General features: G+C 36.6%; 1 protein-coding gene across 3 annotated transcripts in view; it reads right to left on the bottom strand.

The window, feature by feature from the left end:
• Positions 1–19979, bottom strand: part of FMN1 (formin 1) — a 380104-nt gene that overhangs the window by 270681 nt on the left and 89444 nt on the right. For 2 of the 3 annotated variants that reach the window (XM_074327933.2, XM_074327934.2), the window contains one exon: positions 5659–5837. The exons of the other annotated variant lie outside the window; for it this stretch is intronic. In XM_074327933.2, coding sequence (XP_074184034.2) covers positions 5659–5837 — 179 coding nt within the window. The remainder of the gene's footprint in view (positions 1–5658; positions 5838–19979) is intronic. 3 annotated transcript variants of the gene reach the window in all.

The following is a 19979-nucleotide window of genomic DNA, read 5'->3' as shown; positions in this document are numbered from 1 at the left end:
TGTGAGCTGGTGCATTGTCGTGATGCAAGAGCCATGAATTGTTGGTGAAAAGTTCTGGTTATCTAACTTTTTCATGCAGCCTTTTCAGCACTTCCAAATAGTAAAATTGGTTAACTGTTTGTCTAGTTGGTACAAAGTCATAATAAATAATCCCTCTGATATCAAAAAAAGGTTAGCAACATTGTTGCAACAAGTTCACAAACTTAATTGTCAAACCTCATAGATGTTAATACTAAGGTTCAAAAAAATTAGGTTAATTCTAAGATTAAACAACCAGTGAGTGGCAAAGGCAGGATTTGGACTGGATCGATCTGATTCTAAATGTTCATTCTTTTCATTACAATAAATCAAAGAACTACGGTATTTTGTAACAGTTCTCTTTCACATTGAAACATCAGAATGGGGGCAAAACAGATCACCTGGTTACCAGAAGCAAATGGCTGCTGAAGTTAGAAGAAATCTGCAGGGAACAGAAAGGACACATAGATTATGAGCCCTGATTTGATCAGTAATGATTCCTTGAAGTTAATACTCACATTAATCATTTTAAGAAAAAAATGGATACAAATGTAAATTCATTAAAATGACAAAGGAGAAAACAAGCTAGGCATTGCCACAACTATTCTTGAACACAGTTGAAGAGAGGGCAGAAAAAAGGAAAGAGGGGGTAAGAGCTATGGTTCTGAAGTGGAATGTGTGTGGGTTCAATAAGGTATGTTAGTTACTAGTTGCACACTAGCTGTGTCACTTAGGCACGTTCCTTATGAACTTGAATCAGTGTCTACATGTCTCAAATGGGAAAAACATTTAACTCATAAGGATTGTCCTAAGTGTTAATTAAATGTGCTAATATTCCTAACCCACTACTTGCTTGAGTCACCACAGACACAGTAAATAGTGGCCACCGTTATTACAGAGCGTGTTTAGTTATGGGTTTCAATGGGTGGCAAAGAGGAGTCACATGTCCATAGTTTTGAAATATATTCACTATTGCCTCCATTTTGTACATTTTAATTGGGGATTTAAAGTATATGTAGGGTTTAAAGTTTATATAGCACTACTGTCATTTTCAACACTTTAGAAAGTATCATGAAATATTCCGAAGAAATGTTATAACCATGTCTAGAATCAAGGAAGGTCACTTACTTTCTGTAGCTAGAGAGGAAAGTTTATGATGTTCATACACAGGATATTTATGTAGTTGCTGCAGCTCTTAATGCAATTTAGAAATAATGATACTAATAAATCAAGATGCCTTCATTAAAGCCTGCAAAAGTCAAAAAGCAAGAGAAAACCAACTGGTCCATAAAAACTAGAACCTTATGTTAACATAAGGGTACTCTCAAACGTTCTCTAGGCAAAGGATACTGCATTTCAAATTCTAAATGGGTCATGTGGGATTGTAGTTTTAACTACAAATTAGTATCTTTATCCTGGAGAGAGAAGAAAGAAAATGCTTTTCAGAAATCCACGTATGGAACATAAATGATACATGTAGAAAGAGACCAGGGTTTAAAGAGACCACATGCACTAAATCCAATGAATGCACAGGGAAGTGAGATATTTAAGACAGAAAACAGAGACTGAAAAAATGGAACTTGTTCAAAGGGGGCAAAAAAGCAATTGTTTGAATTTTAGAGAAACCAAATAAGATATTTCAGCTGCAATATTCCAATTCATTTAAATAAAATTCCCAGATAAATTTCTCACCATTTTTATAAAACTAAGTTCTATTCTGTGTTTTCTTAGGCTTTGAAAGCATAATATATAAAGATTTCTCTATATATCTCTCAAGGGTCCAAATTTTACATAAGCTGGTACTGTATTTTTCATATGTAAGAGCAGACAAAGAGGAGATCAGAATAAATGTTATCACGATCAAAGAAAAGCGAACTTGGCAGTTGCATTGACCATTAAGGTGGCTCAATGGTTAGGGTAAACTTACCGTTCTTTTGGTTTTATGAAGAAATCTGAGATATTTGTCGTTATCGTGTAGTATATAGAGAGGACAGGTGGATTTTAAGGGAAGCAAGGGAAGTGGCGTAAGAACTGAACTTTATGAATGGCATAAATGAGGATTTCTATTTAATTAAATGTGACAACAACCTTCCACACCAATGTCAAAATTGGTACTAATTTGAGAGATATACCTGGTTAAATGTCATGGGGTTTAGAAGTTAAAATTAGATTACTTTTTTTCTCAATAGTTTAATCATGACTTAAAGTGAGGAGGAGTTTGTAAGAAAAAAAAAAAATGGTGACTCAGTAAAACTGGGGGCAATAAGAGTTGCACTGGAGAAGCAGAAAGAAGTGGTCTATGCTTCCAAAGAGAATTAGGAGACTATACATTTTGGTCTCGCTATCAGAGATGTAACATTATTCTTCATTTTAGGACAAAGATTCACACTGAGAATATTAAGATTTATTTGTTTCCTTTAAGTAAACTAATTTCCATCCCACATACATAACACTGCTTGGGTTGATTCATGCTGCTATAATAGAATCATGAAATCCAATATTATAGCTACAAGGAGCTTTGTTCCATCTTGTTCCTGTTCCTCCCTATTCTGTCAAAACACACTTGATAAAGAAACTGAAGCCCATAGAAGTTTAGCAAGTGCCCAGCGTCTCATGGCAAGTTAGTGCTTGAGCCAGGAGTAGATGTGACTGAGATCTTCAACTTTTGGCCTGTCGCAGGCCCACTGTTTTTGAATGACCCCCAAAGCTAAGAATGACCTTTATAATTTTTAATGATGGAGGGGGAAAAAAAAAATCAAAAGATAAACAATATGGCTTGACATATGAAAATTATATAAAACTCAAATTTTAATATCTATAAATTTGTATTGGAACACAGGCACACTCATTCATATATGTATTCTCTATGGCTTCTTTTGTCAGCAGAGTTGAGTAGTTGCAACATGAGATCTGATTGGTCCCCAAAGCCTAAAATATTCCCTCTCTGGCCCTTTAAAAAAAAAAAGTACAGCTAAATAAAGGGCCTTACTTAGTAGCACCAGTGACCATTCTGATTTGTAGATGCCAAACTCCCACTGATTATTAAATGTTTTAGCTATCATTCCACATACGAATGAACGGCAGCATATCCATAGGAAAAGTAACTTTCTAACGGTGGCAAATCAGGTTCAAAACCTAAAACAGCAGTCCAGTCCAACATGTCAGGCTGATCAAAATACCACACAGTAATATATGCCTCCTTGACCTTAACGCTCAAAGTCCCCCAGGGGAAAGATGTCCTGGCAAGCGGCGTGGTGATCATTAACAGGATGCACACTTTTACTACATCAGTACAACTCTTTCAAATGGAAAATCTTCCTTAGAAGATCAATATTTAACACAATATTAAAACAATAAGAGTCAAATGGTACTGTCTAAAGAAGGGGAAAGGGTTTGAAGATGAGGAGCCCTAGGGCCCAAAATGCAAAAACTGCTAAGGTAGAAAATAATCTAAAGAAACTATCCTAATTCTTAAAAATTATAATTAATAGAAACTAAGAAAAATACAAATATTTATATATTTCATTATATATATATATATACTTTATACAAAAATATATTATTTACATATCATATATTATATGTGTCTATGATACATAAATATTATATTTATGATTTATATATATACATTTGCCATTAAAGACTAGTTCAGGACATAGACCCTTTTTTAATGCAGTGATATACATCAAAAGCCTAAAAATATTGGGAGGGAAAGGGCATAGGAAAGATTATGTGTGGTAGTGCTATTTATTTCCAAATTGCAGTATACTACTGCAAAACTGGAAACAACTTCAACAACCAATAATAGAAAATGATGAAATAAATTTTGGGATACAATGTAGTAGGATATTATGCATTCACTTAAAATACATCTAGAAAGAATTTGTAACAACATGGATAAGCAATGTAATCGATGAACAAAAAAGGAAAGAAGGATATAAAGTATATGCTTACATGTTAAAAAAAAAAAATCCCTCATTGAAAATAAATCATACACAGTGAAAAACAGAAAGAAAATTTATCTATTTTTAACAGTGTCCTTGGCTTCTGAGATTATAGATTATTTCTTTTCTTTCAATTGAAATGAATATTTCAAATTTTCAAAAAGGATTGCATATAGTTTTTATGATTGAAATAAACTAAGTAAAAATAAGAAAAAATTTAATTCATGTAGGAGAACAAAAACCAGAAATACATAGTTTAGCCAATGTCTAAAAACACACATAAACACAGAATTAAAAAAAAAAAAAAACCAGATGAGGGTAAGGGGGATCGAATATATGGTGATGGAAGGAGAACTGACTCTGGGTGATGAACACACAATGGGATTTATAGATGATGTAATACAGAATTGTACACCTGAAATCTATGTAATTTTACTAACAATTGTCACCCCAATAAATTTAATAAAATTAAATTTAAATAAATAAATAAATAAATAATAATTAAAAAAAAAAAAAAAACAACCACACACACACAAGAAAAAGAAAGTAGTCTTTCAAAATCCATTTCTATACTTTCATGCTCCAGGCTTGCTATTGCAGCAAGTTCAACTTAAAGTAACCTGACCAACAGATGTCACTGTTCCACTTCTTACTTTGAGCACATCTTAAGATTCTTAACTATTTACGTACCTAGAGGGACAAAAACAAAAACTTTACAAATGTCCATGTCATTTCATGAAGTGCTGTAGATTTTATCCTCATTCAGACCTCCTTTTGTAATATCTGGGATGTCAAATGCTGGCTAAAAGGACATACTCTGATTAGGGTTTTATGGTTATGAAAAGTACAAGGTTCTTCTGCTCTTGGTCACTTGAGAAAATCACCACCCATATGAACATCATAGGCCTACCCAGGCTCAGCAAACACACACATCCAGGCCTGATAGTAATAAATTGGAGGGTATTAAAATAAATCAGGGACATGAGATTGTTGATAGGCATGAGCGTTAATGGAGGGACAAGTGCTTCTCCTAACATTCACCCCCTCCTCTGACAGGAAATTGGGAGGTGAAGAGGGGTGGTGAGAATAGTGACAGTTTGGTCAATCCTATCAGGCCATCTACAATGTGGAAGTAGCTAAAACCCAGCCCATTGCTTTGCACAGGGTAGTCAATGCTTCTGTGGCAATGAATACATGAATGAATGAGAAAGGAGAAGGCTGTGTTTTTAAAATGGGTCATCTCGTATTCCGTGGATTTGCTGCCAACCTGTCCACCTGTTATTTGAGCAGCTGGAGAGAAAGGTTTAGGAATGTGCAAAGAATACAGGCTATTTGGGTTTCTCTGGAGAATCCAGAGTCTATCAGTCAGCTAACATATGTCCTCACATTTTTAGACAAATACATTCAGAGATGACTACCAACACATGGGTATTTCCACAGTGAGGTGTAGGCAGCCACGCTGATGTGAGCAGAGGACTCTGATAACATTCAGATAAACTGTGCACTGTCACTTTCTAGTGCACAAATTTCATATCACTGAGATCTGTGTTCTGCAACCGATTGGCTTTTAGACAATGACCGCACCCCTTCGTGCAGCTTCAGCAGCTTTACAAACACAATTTACATTAAATGCATATTAAATAAGCTTCTCTTGACTACAAAGAATCACAGCACAAATACAAAGATTTCTACTTACATGGAGATCCAAGTACAATTCACTTCTGTTCGGCTTGTCTCTCTCCTCATGGAGCAGAAAGGGACAGGCTGGTCCTGATTTATGGCCCAGTCCCCACGCTCCTCCATCCCTATTGGGAAGGTCTTTAGTGGCTGACTGCTCATTGAAGCAGTCCCGGGGAAAGCTCTCGCAGGAGATGCCTAGACAAACACAGAGAAGACCGTCAGCAGCCCAATAACTAGAAAAACAGAAAGCCAGCCATATTGGCGGGCTTCTAGCGGGGGCATTTCATACTACCTCCTACTTCTCTTTCTGGTTATATTTTTAAGTGTTTGCTTTCCTCCAAAAGTGCTTCTCTTGATTACTCTTTCTGGATCACACTAACAAAGAATTAAAACATATGCCCTCATACTCAATTTAGAAAGGTAAGCCTATTAGCTGAACTCTATGCTCCCTACTCCTGCTTATCAATTCAGGCTCTATAGATCACTCATTCAGGGCCCAATCAGAATAAGCTGGAGGACAGAAGTCAGGAGGCCTGGGTTGCTGGATTTACTACTAAAAGGTGTCACCTGAGCCAAGTCACGAGTGTGTGTTTTCTGAGGCAGGGACTCCCTCATGTTCATCATATGGGCATTTGGTCAACTTTTTGAATAAGTGATACTGCGTGGCCTACTTTTCTCATCTCCAGAATGAGGGTATTAGGCTAGTTCATATCTAAACTGTTAGGATGATGATAGTCAAATGCGTGCCATACACTGTTCTTAGCCCTGTTCTTTGATTTTCAAAAGCACCCTCTAGGTATGTATCATTAATGCTCCCATTTTAGAGGAGAAAACTGAAGCACAGAGAAGTTAAACAATTTGTTCAAGATCAGTAAATGGTAGAGCCAGGAACTGAACCTAGGCAGTTACACACTGGAGGCCATGTGGCCTCTGCGTGGCAGTCTCGTGATAGCGATACGTGTTCTACAACAAAAGGACTTTATGGTCAAATGAGTTTGAGAAGAGTGGCACGCTCTATCCTTTGGGGTTATGACTCATCAGCATACTGAAGACCTTGAGATGTCCTTTAGTAAAGAAACTTAGCTCTATATAATAGTGTTTTCCAAACTTATTTGACCACAGAATCATTTAAAGGGACATCTGACAGACATGTTTCAAGCCACAAGTGTTCCAATAGAACATAGTTTGGAAAACACTAGGTTAAATCATCCCTAAAGTCACATATAGCTCCCAAGTCCTCTTTTCATTCCTGGTAAGCAAACTTGGCAAAATATTACATAATTAGGCAGAAGTTAGGGGTTTAGGCTCAGTGTCCTTTTGCAATAGAGATCACTGCTAGATATATGATACGGTGTTTATTACACATAATCCTTGTAACAGTGTCTCTTTGGCAGTGATCCAAAGCCAGCCAACGACTTCTGGCATGCTGAAAACCCTCACTTACAAGTAACTTGAGCTGAGAATAAGTCAGCTAACAAAGGGATCATGGGATAGCGTGCTTCTCCTTTACATTAGAGTAGCATTTTAGAAGAAACAAATTTGAAAACAGCCAAGGTTTTGCTTTTTGTTTGCTTATTGGTTGGTTGGTTTCCAATGACACTTCACAATGAAAGCCGATGCAGGCCACAGCACCTCTATGGCTGCCCACTGGTAGGCTGTCCACACAATACTTTGCTGTGGCCACAGAGAAAATGAGTCCAGGGCCTACATGTACTGCAGACAGAAGGTGTCCAGAAGGTTATAACCAGGCCCTTTCTTCACCTGAGCCAAATGTCTTAGAATGAGAGCCTTTTCAGTCACCTGGCCTCACCCTTTCCATATGCTCCTTACTATCTACTCTCTCCAGAGAGATCATCTCCTCGGCTTTTGTTTAGGGCCCATGTGTTGCAGTGTCCCCACTCCTGCAGAGAGGAGGCTCTCGGGTAAGCACCTCCACTTTATCTTCATGGTGACCCCAAGAGGAGGGTAGTGCTGGCCATGCTTTAATAGATGAAGAGATTAAAGCTCAGATCTGTTTTAACTTCCGTTTATATGGCTCATTTGCCTCCTGGACTATTTCTGTTCATATTTGGCAAGAAAAGAGAAAATAGACCTTTTTAAATTTATGGTATATACTCATCGTGCGATCTTATCTTCATAAATGTATTAAATTACTAATCACATCCCTCATTTTGAAGCCCCTCTACTTTTCCTTTTCATTTTAGAACAGTTGCTAGCATTCAGCAAGGTTCACACTGATTAATAAAAAACAACATAAAGCATAATATAGTATATGTCACAGAGAACATAAGTACAACATGTAAGGTGAGACATCTGTATCATCAAAGGCACATTGTCTGGTGAGTAGAAGTTCATCATTTAGATAGAAGAGAGTGGTAAATTCCCCACAGTAACTGGGACCTGGTGTCCTTAGAGAAAACACAGGTGCGTGTGCAAACACTCGCGCAGTGGCGATACAACACTGCATTCATGAGGTGTGAAGTGCAATCCACTTCACTCCTTATGCAAAGGAAAAACGACATCAAGTTTAGGTAGAAACAATGAAAAGTAACTTCAGTTTGGAAATTGTTTTAATTCTAAAGAGCCAATTTCTAATCCCTAATGTGGAACCAGACAAAATCCCTATGAAGGAAACATGCAAGGTAAAAACCATGGCACATCATTATTTTGGCGAGGATCGATTTGACAAGCAAAGGACCAAGGAGAGAAATAAGGAACATTAAAATGTTATTCTCCAACATCTGACAAAATAGGTGAGGACAAAGAACAAGTTCACCATTAGAAAAGACATAACAAACGTATCAAATAAGTCTTTGAATGGAGGAATGTTAATAATACCAACACAAGTGTTTTTAACAGTCAAAAAATAAAGCACATGTCTACACTGATGAAACTAGGGAGTGACCACACTACTCTCTTCAACTCAATACATCAAATAAAGAGGAAAAACATTACCTAAAATTCGTTAAGTATATTCTGTCAAAACAGTCAAATGTCCTTTAATTTTCTGATGCAAACAGATGGTGACATGTTTGATTTTCATTGCACGTTTTGCAGAAAGCTTCAATCTTATCGATTTAATCATAGGTCATTCCCTTCCATGTGTATATTATAAATTTGGTGTTTTTTACTCAATATTTATTGGTTATTTGGCTTCTCAAAGACATTTCAACAGCTTGATGGACCATACATACACACACAGGTTAATGCTATCGCTGACCACTATTAGTACAACATACAGCACAGTCACGGTACAGGAAAGGCGACTTACCTGGGGACCACTTGGAAAGTCTGTGCTTGTCCCAACCATTCAAATGACGAGCTGCATTTCCTGATGCTAACCTACAACATTAGACTGGGGTATTGCTGTCAATTATCAATACAATAGAAGCAGAAAGAAAGGAAAGGTAATATGCCATTTAAAACTGGAGGCAATACACATTGCTCATCTTTCCAAAATTGAACAGTCTCCCTACCTGTGTTACACTGGATTATTGTTTCCACTTCTTTACACCCTCCCTGTATGATTATTATGCACCCAGGGCCTTTTCCGGTTGCCTTTGTACCTCCTCCATTGGCCTAAGGATGTTGGACCTAGTCTTGTGACTTGCTTTGGCCAATGTGGTGGGCAATGTGACAGTGTGCCAATTCTGAGCCAAGGCCTCAAGAGGCGGTATGTGTGTTTTACACCCATTTGACAAGCACGCCCTAAGGAGCCTGCAGTTAGACACATAGAGCAGACCCAAACACAATCCTGCTGCCTGGACCCAACCTCACCTGAACCCAGCAGATCAAGGGAACCTTAGCCAACTCCTAAACCAAAGAATGAGAATAAATATTTGCTGTGAGCCATTGAGATTTGGAATTTATTTGTTGAAATAGCTGCCGAATGCACTCTTTATCATCTGTCCTCACCAGAAGCACTATACCTTTTAAAAACTTTAAACCATTTCAGCTGAGCAGGCTTAAAGACTACAGTAATCTTATTTTGTAGTTTATACTAAAAACAATTATTTAATATATTAGATTTTGAAAAAATAAAGTGAAAACTCACGGCATACCCCTTTCCTCATTCATACCAAGAGCCACATACAAACTACATTTCATTAAAAAAAATTAACCTTATTTAACAGACATTGACTTTAAATCTAAAGAATATGTACTTTCAAAGAGAAGCCTGCAAACATACTGCATAATCAAACCTGGACAAAAGTCCCTAAGGAACAAAATTACAGTGCCTTCTAGCTTTTCTCCTCTAATTTCCCCACCATAACAAGCCCTCACTTGACGGCGATGATAAAGTGGTTATGCCTCCAAAAAGAGAAGAGGGAAAAAAAAAACAAACCCAGCCTGAAACTCTCATGAGTTTTTGCTCCTATGCTATAGTCCCCAAGGCCATTCATCCATCATACTTGACTTAAAAAAAAATCCAAGAGGTGACGTTTTCCCAACCATGAAAATCAGAACCAATATGTAAAGGTAGACAGGTTGCCTTCTGTTACGTTATTCAAACATGTACTTACAGGTAAGGGAGACAGCAATCTAGATGTGTAGCTAATGGAAAGTGACATCAAGTACTTGTAGGGAGGGTGTGTGCCTGTTAGTGTAATTATTCATGTCTGTATCTAGGAAGACGGCTTTGGCAAAAATACAGTCTTGTGGCTGGTTTATGTCAATTAGGGATCAGTACTCACTAGTTCTACTGCCCTCGTTTTCATGTCTAGGGATGTTCAATGATACAACGTCACTAAACCAGCTAGGTAGACGGAATACTGAAAAATCGTCTTATCTATTCAACCCAGCCTCTAACTCTCCTTGCTAGAAGTATGTGGAGAGAAAAATGATGAGCAAGAGCAGACAGGGGGAGGGTGTGGAAAGGCAGTGGAAGGCCATCAGTGAATCCGGAAGTAGGAAGGACTGGAGAGAAGACTATGTCAATTTTAGAACCTATGGAGATAGTATCCATATCCATCGACAAATGTGATGTCGTTGATATTTAAATTCAAATAAAATAAAATAGAAATGAGAGTTGGAAGGCATCTTGTGTATCTCTCCATCTACTTGCTCATTTTATAGCTGAGGGAACTGAAACCCAGAAAGATTGTGATATTTGCAACATACCCATCTAGTGGCAAAGGCAGAACTAAAATCCAGGTCCTAGGGAAATCCTTCATGCTATTGAGAGAAGAATATTATTGCCAATCCACAGATGGGAATATTGAGGTCTGAGAAAGAACTAGATGTTAATGGTTTAGCAGATGGGTTCAGTTCCTGACATTGACCTTTACTAATTGTTTGTCCTTGGTGGAATTACTAACCCTTCCAGAATTTCTATTTTCTCATTAATAAAATGAAAACAATAAGAATATACCTGATAGTAAACTGTGCCCTACATTGTTTTCTTCCAAGAAACGTTTCCTGGGCTGGGGAAAATAATGTATTGGTGAGGGATGCAAAACAGTCCTTGTTTTAAGTAAAGAAACCTGTACACAAGGAGGGTGTATTAAACCTCACTTGCTCGTGATCAGTCCTATTTTTTGTTACAGATGATAAAGAGAATAATTAAGCTCATAAGAATGCATGGGAGCTCCCCAGTGCAGCAGATCCCAAAGCTGTTCAAGTTCTAGAAATAGAATTCACGTCATCAAATGCAATATCTCCACAGAAGTGGCTGATCATCTCCAAAAAGAGCAGCTCCTCGGGGCCCTTCACAGACACCCTATAACAGTCAAACACATGTGCCTAGAGCCATGAATAAAATTATTTATAGGCACAGCTTTAAATAAAGTTGCATTATAAAGAGGTACACAAATATATATTGTTACAGTTATTACATTAACCTCTTTCCATGCTCCTTTCCAGTACAGAATATAGATGTAAGGTGAGAGGCAAATATTACTCAAGACAGGACTCATTTATGGCTGAAGTTATACTGAATATTTTAACACCCACAAAACAGGGGCATGTATTTAAAGTAGCACAAACAATGCTGAGTAACCCTGCTTTAGACTGGATAGAAGGTAGGAACAGATGCATCTAAGTAAGGTTTGATGCAGGAAAGACCAACAAAGGGTCAAATTTGGAAGCTTGTAGGATTCACTGAGACATTAGGAGTCTCTGTCCTTTCTCAGATAATAAATGCCGAAGAAATTAGATGTTGGTACATCGAATTCCTAAGTGATCAAAATTCGTTTGTATTTTAGTCATAAGGAATACACTTACTTATTAACAAAAATATTATTGATGTGAAGAAAGAACAGAAAAACATTTATTATAGTAGTCATTATACTTGATTAACATTATTCAATGAACTTGAATAATATTTTTCCTTTTTATGGCACATCATTTCAGTTATTATGGGGATAGTTGCACCAATGGGGAAAGCAACTCTTGAAGAGATATCACATAATTACTAATTATTTTAATAGCTAAGAAGTTATAGTAAGCAAATAAATAAATAACTATAGACGATTAAGCCTTGGATTAAAAGAATGGATTACATGAATGACTTTTTAAAAATTCCTTTCCGAAAAGGAATGATCTTAAGAGATTCACAAAAAACAAATATATAAAACAAGATTAATACAAAGAAAAAAAGAAGGCACATATGCCAATTATTAAGGGTAAACATATAAGAGATTAAGAACAACATATGGCTTTGAGTACTCTTGTAAGCAAAGCAAGAACATTCAATTATTTCACTCTGTTATCAAAAGAAAGAAACATACTTACCCTTCAGGGCTGACAAAGGTTTTTCTGATATTAAATTCTGAGAGACATTGCTATATAATAGAATTAGTTCCCACCTTAGCCTTAGCTCCATCCCTGCTATTTGACCAACAATTGACTTCACAGAAACACTGGAACTGGTCTAGTTGTCTATCAATAGCTTTTGTCCTCCTAACCAGAGAGGTTTGAAAATTATCTTGTGTGCCCAATGATTCAAAACTGAAGTGATGAGTTCTTCAGCAGAGCAGCTAAGTAGCAGCCTCCCTTCCTTCTTCTACCAGGTGTTAGTACTAGGGAGGATCCCTGCACTTTAACAGTCTCAGCTGAGACCTGATTCATCATTTTCTCTTTCCACAAATCCATTGTATTAAGGGTCAGTGATGTCCTACATATGGGACACTTACAATATGCCACACACTTTATATACATTACACATTACATGTTTCCCCAAAAATAAGACCTAGCTGGACAATCAGCTCTAATGCATCTTTTGGAGCAAAAATTAATATAAGACCCGGTCTCGTATTGTATTATATTATATTGTACTATATTGTATTATATTATATTACATTATATCATATTATAGACCTGGTCTTATAGTAAAATAAGCAGTTTTTAAAAATGGTATCTCCAACAGTGGGTATAATATGAAATACTAGAAAATACTCAATCCAAAAGAAGACATAAGATTATGTAAAAGAGAACAAAGAACAAATGGAAAGGTAATTAAAACTCAACCATAGTGATAGTTACATTAAATATAAATGACCTAAAATTTCTAATTTAAAGTCAGATTTTATCAGACTGGGTTAAAAAAACAAGACTCAACTATATGCTATCTATAAGAAATCATTTAAATGTAAAAAATCCTAAGTAGATTAACACTAGAAAGATGGAAAAAGGTCTATCATAAAAATACTAATCACAGAAATCTTGAGGGTCTATACTAATACCAGATAAAATAAACTTCAAAATAAGATATGTCACCAAGCATAAAGAGAGAAATTCCATAATGATAAAGGAGTCAATTCATCAAAAAAGACAGAACAGTGCTAAATTTGTTTGTACAGTAACAGAATTTCAAAATATATGAAGCAAAACTATCAGAACTAATCTGAGAAATACATAAATTCACAATTACTATTGGAGATTTTCACACTCTTCTCTTAGTAATTAATAGAACAAGTTAACAGAAACATCTATAAAAATATAGGAGAATTAAATGACACTACCCCCAACTTTACTAATTGATATTTATAAGATATCCATCCAATAACTACAGAATACATATTCTTTTCAAGTGCATGTGGAATTCATCAAAATGGACCTCATATTTGGCCATAAAACAAGTCTTAATAAATTCAAAAGGATCAAAATCATAAAAAAAAATATGTTCACTGACCAAAAAGGAATTAAATTACATATTAATAACAGAAAGCTATCTGCAAAATCCCTAATATTTGGAAGTTAGACAATGCACTTCAAAATAACTCATAGGTCAAAGATAAATTACAAGGAAATTAGAAAATATTTCAGATTCAGCTAAAGCAGTGACCAGAGGGAAATTTATAGCCTTAATTAACACTGAGTGACTGGCCCTCTGGAACTCTGGTCAACATCCTAACATTTATTCCCTGAACTTGGGGATATCGGGTATAGTTGATGTATGGTTAACTCATAGAGAACAGAAGATTCAGTAACTTTGCTTCTTGAATGCTGAATGAAGAAGCTTTAGGGTTTTTTTGCCCCACTAAGACTCCCAGACACTTTTAGTCTCCAGGGTTAGGCAGATACTAAAACATTATCCTGGAGATAATGTTTTGAAGGTATCCTGACATTGAAGGTTTCTCAATAAACAGCTGTCCCACATCACCCTACAGTGAAGCTCAAATCCAGTATCTTTTCACAGGCACTCAAAGCTTCCAATCAGCTTTTTAATCCTCATTCTTAAGCATGTACAGACAACCAAGGACTATGAGACAGCTGAAGAGAATGTCTAAGAAAAATAAAGGGCAAGAAAGTGGAGAGCAAAAGGAGAGAAAGGTTGTATCACTCCATACCTGCTGGATTAAGGTTTTAGAGGTGGCTTCTTTCTTCAGCAGGCATAGCTCTTGCCATATGGCCCTCTTCCATGCCTCCAGTCCTTGCCAGCTTCCTGTAATATCATCCTCACCCTTTTCCCCTTCAGGCCTAGAGTTGATAATGGCTTTTGCTGTTGCTAGTTTCTGGGAACCTCACAAACCCATGCTGGTTTTCTTAATCAGTCTGGACATGATCTCTTCATTAAGCTATTTTCAGTTTAAACCCTTTTGAATATACCATCTATTTTCTGCCAGGACTCTGACTGATAGAGTAATTGATATCAGGAATGGGGTTTATTTCCTACACTCCAGCAAGCTTGTGTACTATTAAGGCATCTAGGGTGCTTGCTACCTGATGTTCACCATACCCAGTGAAAATAATAGCAGCAATGTAATGAGCCAATATAATCTTTCAAGGATACTAAAACAATCAAACTCCTTGCAGATTATATTATTACAGAGAAAAGGAAAAATGTTATAGCCCTAAAGTAGAAGATGAATAACTAGTATGAAAATAAAACATTTTCTGAATCAGTAAGTGCATATACCTCTCAGAGGCTATGTTGTTACACTCAGTAAGTAAGTATACCATATCTGAAATGGCACTTGCAATTTGCATCCCTGTGTAATTAAGTTTACAATGATCCAGTCATTCTCTACAAGCCATCAGTTTCCTCACTAGCCAAAAGAAAAGTTCAATGAGAGTATGGTATGAATCACCATTGCCGCATCTTTCAAATCTTTGATGGTGGCACAAATCTCTGCAATTATCCCAAGGTTGTAGTAAATGCTTTCAACTAGTGGGGAAAAAATATTGTGCTATTTCTCCAAGAACACACAGGTCTGAAAACCCAAAATAGAGGTGAGAGTGGCCCTTCTCACTATTACACCTAATAAGTCACATGCATAATTTTTGCTTCCTCTCCTTGCAACCTTGGGTTTGGAGATCTTAGTGCCCAAAGAGGGAATGCTTCCACTAGAGAATAAAATCATGGTTTAATGAGTCAGGAAGCTGAGAGCGCTCCTTGGCCATTTTAAGTTCTCATACACTAAAGATACATTTATTTCACTTCAGTGCTTCCCAAAATAAATGTTTTTAGTGGAATATTTTGAACTGAACCTAGAGTACTAAACTTCTGTGATCAAAGAAACAGTCAATGTTAAAGCTGCACATTTTGAAAACCAGTATAGAATGAATGTCCTTATATCAATATTAAAATGATACAAGGAAGCTATTTTTAAACAAATATTTTCAGATTCCTGGTAAGAGTACATTGATATGCATCCCTGAAAAGCTTTTTGACAATATGTTTCTGTACTGGGAGTTGACCAAATGCAAAACTCAGCCTGTTTTGCACAGCCTGTGAGCTAACAGTTCTTTCACTTTTCCGTATTTAAAGGAAGTGAAGGAGGAGGAAGAGAGTGGGGGATGGGGGGAGGTGGGGGGGCAAAGGGGGGCAAAGGAAGAGAACCTGCAGCAGCAACAGAGACCTTGTGGCCTTTAAAGTAAAAAATATTTGCTATTCGGCTCTTTACAGAAAAGGTTTGCTGACTCCTGTTCTAAAATGTTAACATGTTCTTATCCTTTAAATACCAGAACTTGACTTGTGTGAATCTATCCTAGAAAAAGAATTATTTTGCTCTTCAAGAACTTTGTAAAAGACACAGTATAAGCTGTCCATCAAAGTATAATGTATGATAGGAAAAAGTGGGAAACTAAATGCCATAAACATTATATAAACCCTTGCTGTAAGAAGTCTTACTCTTTGTTCAGTGCTGAATTAGGCATTGTGGGAGGCAAAATGGAAGGATGCAGCAGAACTCCATTTCTCCAAAGGATTTTACTTTCAAGTTCAAATGAATAGTTAAATAAATACACTCTCATATTCTATTTTATTCACTTGGAAATATTTCTGTTGTTTATCATTCTCTCTTTTGTTAAAAAATGTGGACAAAAAAAGGGGGTTCTATGGAAAGTAACCTCACAGGGTGATCTGATCATAAATTCCTAAGTGAGCAGGTCATGGTGGATAATAGCATCTCAGGCATATATAACTTCTTCAGTAAAGGCTTATCTATGCCTCAGGCAAGCCCTGTCCAATATTTCCGTGCATCTAGGTTTGAAATGCCTTTTTTCAGACCCCTCCTTCTAATACATGACCACCCTTTCAAACCCCTCAAGAGAGCACATAATCTTAACTATCATCTGATTCTGGGCTTGCTTTCTCTCACCTCCACATAATCTTCCTTATGTCCCTTCCTTCATTTCAAGTATATAAAAGAAACTGCAAAACTGTTATTCTCCAGAGCAAGTGAGATCCTGCTTCTCAACATATGTCATTGGTTTGGCGCAAAGAAACTCTTATAAAAAATTCTCTATAGGAGCAGTTGAGATCTTACTCCCTGATATATGTTGTCAGTTTCACTCAAATAAACTCTTATAAAAATTTAAAAAAATAAAAATTCTCTACAGGTCTGGACATTTCCTATGTCGACAAAAGAAACAACAGATCCCAAATGGAGTCACTTTGCTAAACCCCACTAAGACTTAATACCTAACCTAATTGCAGTTTCAGCCTCTCCCTGGATGGAATTTTAAATCAATCAGTCTGGAATTTCCTGGTCAGTACTAGTGAGTTAATCTGCCTGACAAAACCCCCTGTTTTTCCCTAAAGTGACTTGCCTGACATAATCCACTCTTTTAACGTTCTTGTCCCACCACCTTTCTGCCTATAAAAACCTTCCATTTTGTACAATTCTTGTTACTAGACGGAATGTTGCCCACCAGTTTCATGAATCACTTAATAAAGCCAATCAGATCTTCAAGTTTACTCAGTTTCATTTTGTTAACATTTCAAACTATAATATGTCCCAAAACAAAACAAAAAAACCTAAGCCACCAAAATGAATTTCATGCTTTCACACAAAATATTAGACGAATCTGTGTCTATTCAGAATGTATTGTTCAACTAAGCTATCATGGTTTCCTTTTCCTTCATATTTTGAATCTATTTGTTCAAACATAAAATTAACCCCAATGATCTTCTATTTAGGAACTTGTTTTTAGCATTTTTATCACTACCTGAAAACTGTTTTATTTTTTCTTCCCCCTGAGGAGACTGCTATAATCTCAAATGTGATTTCACTATGTCTTGGGTCTATTGTCCTACCAGAACACAGCTTCAACTTAGAATGCATGCCAGTAGAAAAATCGATTTACTAAAAGAAACTTAGCTTCATAGGCCAATTTCTCAGGAAAGCAACTGATCCATAAAGTGAGCTAAATCTCTACTAAGAATAGAACTGAACCCGCCATATAGTTTCAGCTGAGAAAAACATCAATATACTCAAGTTTAAGATAAACATTCTCTGGAATGATTCCACCAAATAATAGTATAGGAACCTTTGAGTCTAGCATTGCTGAGAAATTATAAACAAGCACAAGATGGTCAATAATGGCTTCAGAGGAGCAGAAAAAATTACACTGAATTGTATTGTGCTGACAACTATTTCAGGAGTAAGGTTTTTACTTGCATTTTACTCACATACATACAAGTAGACTTTCCTGACAAATTATCACAATTTATCATTTAAAATAATAGTGTGAGGCAGTGCAGTGACTTATTGCTAATGAGTGGAAGCACCAAATAATGATAGGGATGTAGAAAATTCCTAGGGAAAGGCACAACCCCCGTCGTGTGAGGTTAGGGAAAATGACGTAGCAGAGGATTCAGCACAATTAAAACATGAGCTGTACCCAAGATGGCTCCAGCCACTGAGAATTAAAGGAAACGAAAACACAATTACTAGGGAAACTGCTCATATGTATCTATTCCTACAGAAATGTCTTCCAGCTAATGTAATTCTAAAATAGTTCCATAATTTACCATGAAATCAAGGATAGAGTGAATTAACTGAAAAGAGAAAATAGTAAAGAAAAAAAATTGGATAATTTGATGTAAATTAGTAAAGGTGTTACATTGCTGAAGGGATCGGATGCTGCTTTCTTTGTAAAAAATTTTTTTAAATCCTATTTTTAAAACAGTATTAATTTGAATCTTAATATTTGCACCATTGAAAGAAAGAGCAAAAGAATGTTGAAATTTCATTGTGATGGTTTCTGTGGTAAGCAGAAAATAGACTGATCTTTTCCAAGGGTTCTCAGTGAGATGGTGGAGCTGCCCTGGAAGGCAGGAATTTGTAAGTTGGGACGCTGTCTGGAAACAATGAAGCACATGCTCTGACCTGATCACCATTATACGTGATGCTACCTCTCTCACTGCCTGAATACAGGGGACCAGAAACGGAGTGGTTAATAGTAAATATTTCTATTCTGGTTCTAATGATTTTTAGGCCCAATGCTCTGGATGATTCTTACCAAATGGAGATATGCTATCACTGGGCAAGGGTGGGGGCAAGAGTCTTCCCCAGAACTACAAACCGAGATTTTCTTTGCACCATTCTGAGCTCTTCCTGCCATGAAATGAACAAGCAAAAAAAAAAAAAAAAAAAAAAAGCGGCCATGATTAATAGCTAGCATGATTTATCCTAGTAAAGGGAAATAGTACATTGCTGGGGACTCAGTGGGGTATGAGAGGAATGTGGGATAGGTTAACAGAAGACTCTCATAATGTTAGTCTAGGCTGGACTGTTAAAGATTCAGACCCCTCAGAAAAAAGGCTCCCCCACTCCCCAAAGAAATGCAGACTTGCTAAAATGCTGGCTAAAGGCAAGAACAACTTGACAAGGGCAATGAATGGGGAAAGACCTAGTGCAGTTCATGGCCTTGTGATTAGATGGATAACAGGAAATCTTGACTAAATCTACATACTGTTGGGATATCTAGAGATTGATAAATTACTTCCTGTTTTCTCTTTCAATAAATACGATTTACTTTTTCTTCCCCCTTTTTTGTCTCGCTACGATATATAGGGTATATGAATTGCAAAAAAAGTATTAATTTGATTCATCAATTACAAAATATGGAAATGGATCATGATGGGACCTAGGAGAAATGAACACCACCCAATGACTGTGAACTCAAAGAACAGTGTCGTGCATGACATCACTTCCGGATCTAGTAGCTGTATGAGTTTGTGTTTTCTTCTACCATGCTTATGCATACTAGAACGAGAGCAGAGCTATTGAGGACCTATATGGATGTACAGAAGTTAAGGATTAAGGAGCAAAATCTTCAAGGCATCTCTTGGAATGATGGCCTGTCCCTTAACTGTTCTTTTTTTGGGAAGTGCTCCCAGAACTTAAGGGGAGGCTCTGAGCAGCCATGCCTCTACTGTTATCTGGACTTTTCAGAGCTGAGCGGTCAAAAAAGAGCTATAGGACCCAACCTGATGCTAACATTTTGTTAGTTAGTTAGTTTGTTTGTTTTGTAAAAAAAAAAAAAAAAAAAAAGGGAACAAAAACTGAAGCTCAGTTCTTCAGCTCTTCCTTAACTCCATAAAACTACCATAATATTCAATAAATAAATTCCTGTTTTGATTAAACTAACCAGAGACAGCTAATTTGC

Source organism: Rhinolophus sinicus, chromosome 3 (assembly GCF_057876585.1).
Source record: "Rhinolophus sinicus isolate RSI-liver-muscle chromosome 3, RSI-T2T, whole genome shotgun sequence".
In the NCBI taxonomy this organism is placed as follows: Eukaryota; Metazoa; Chordata; class Mammalia; order Chiroptera; family Rhinolophidae; genus Rhinolophus; species Rhinolophus sinicus.
The sequence above is the reverse complement of the archived record's forward strand: the minus strand, read 5'-3'. Positions and strand labels throughout refer to the sequence as shown.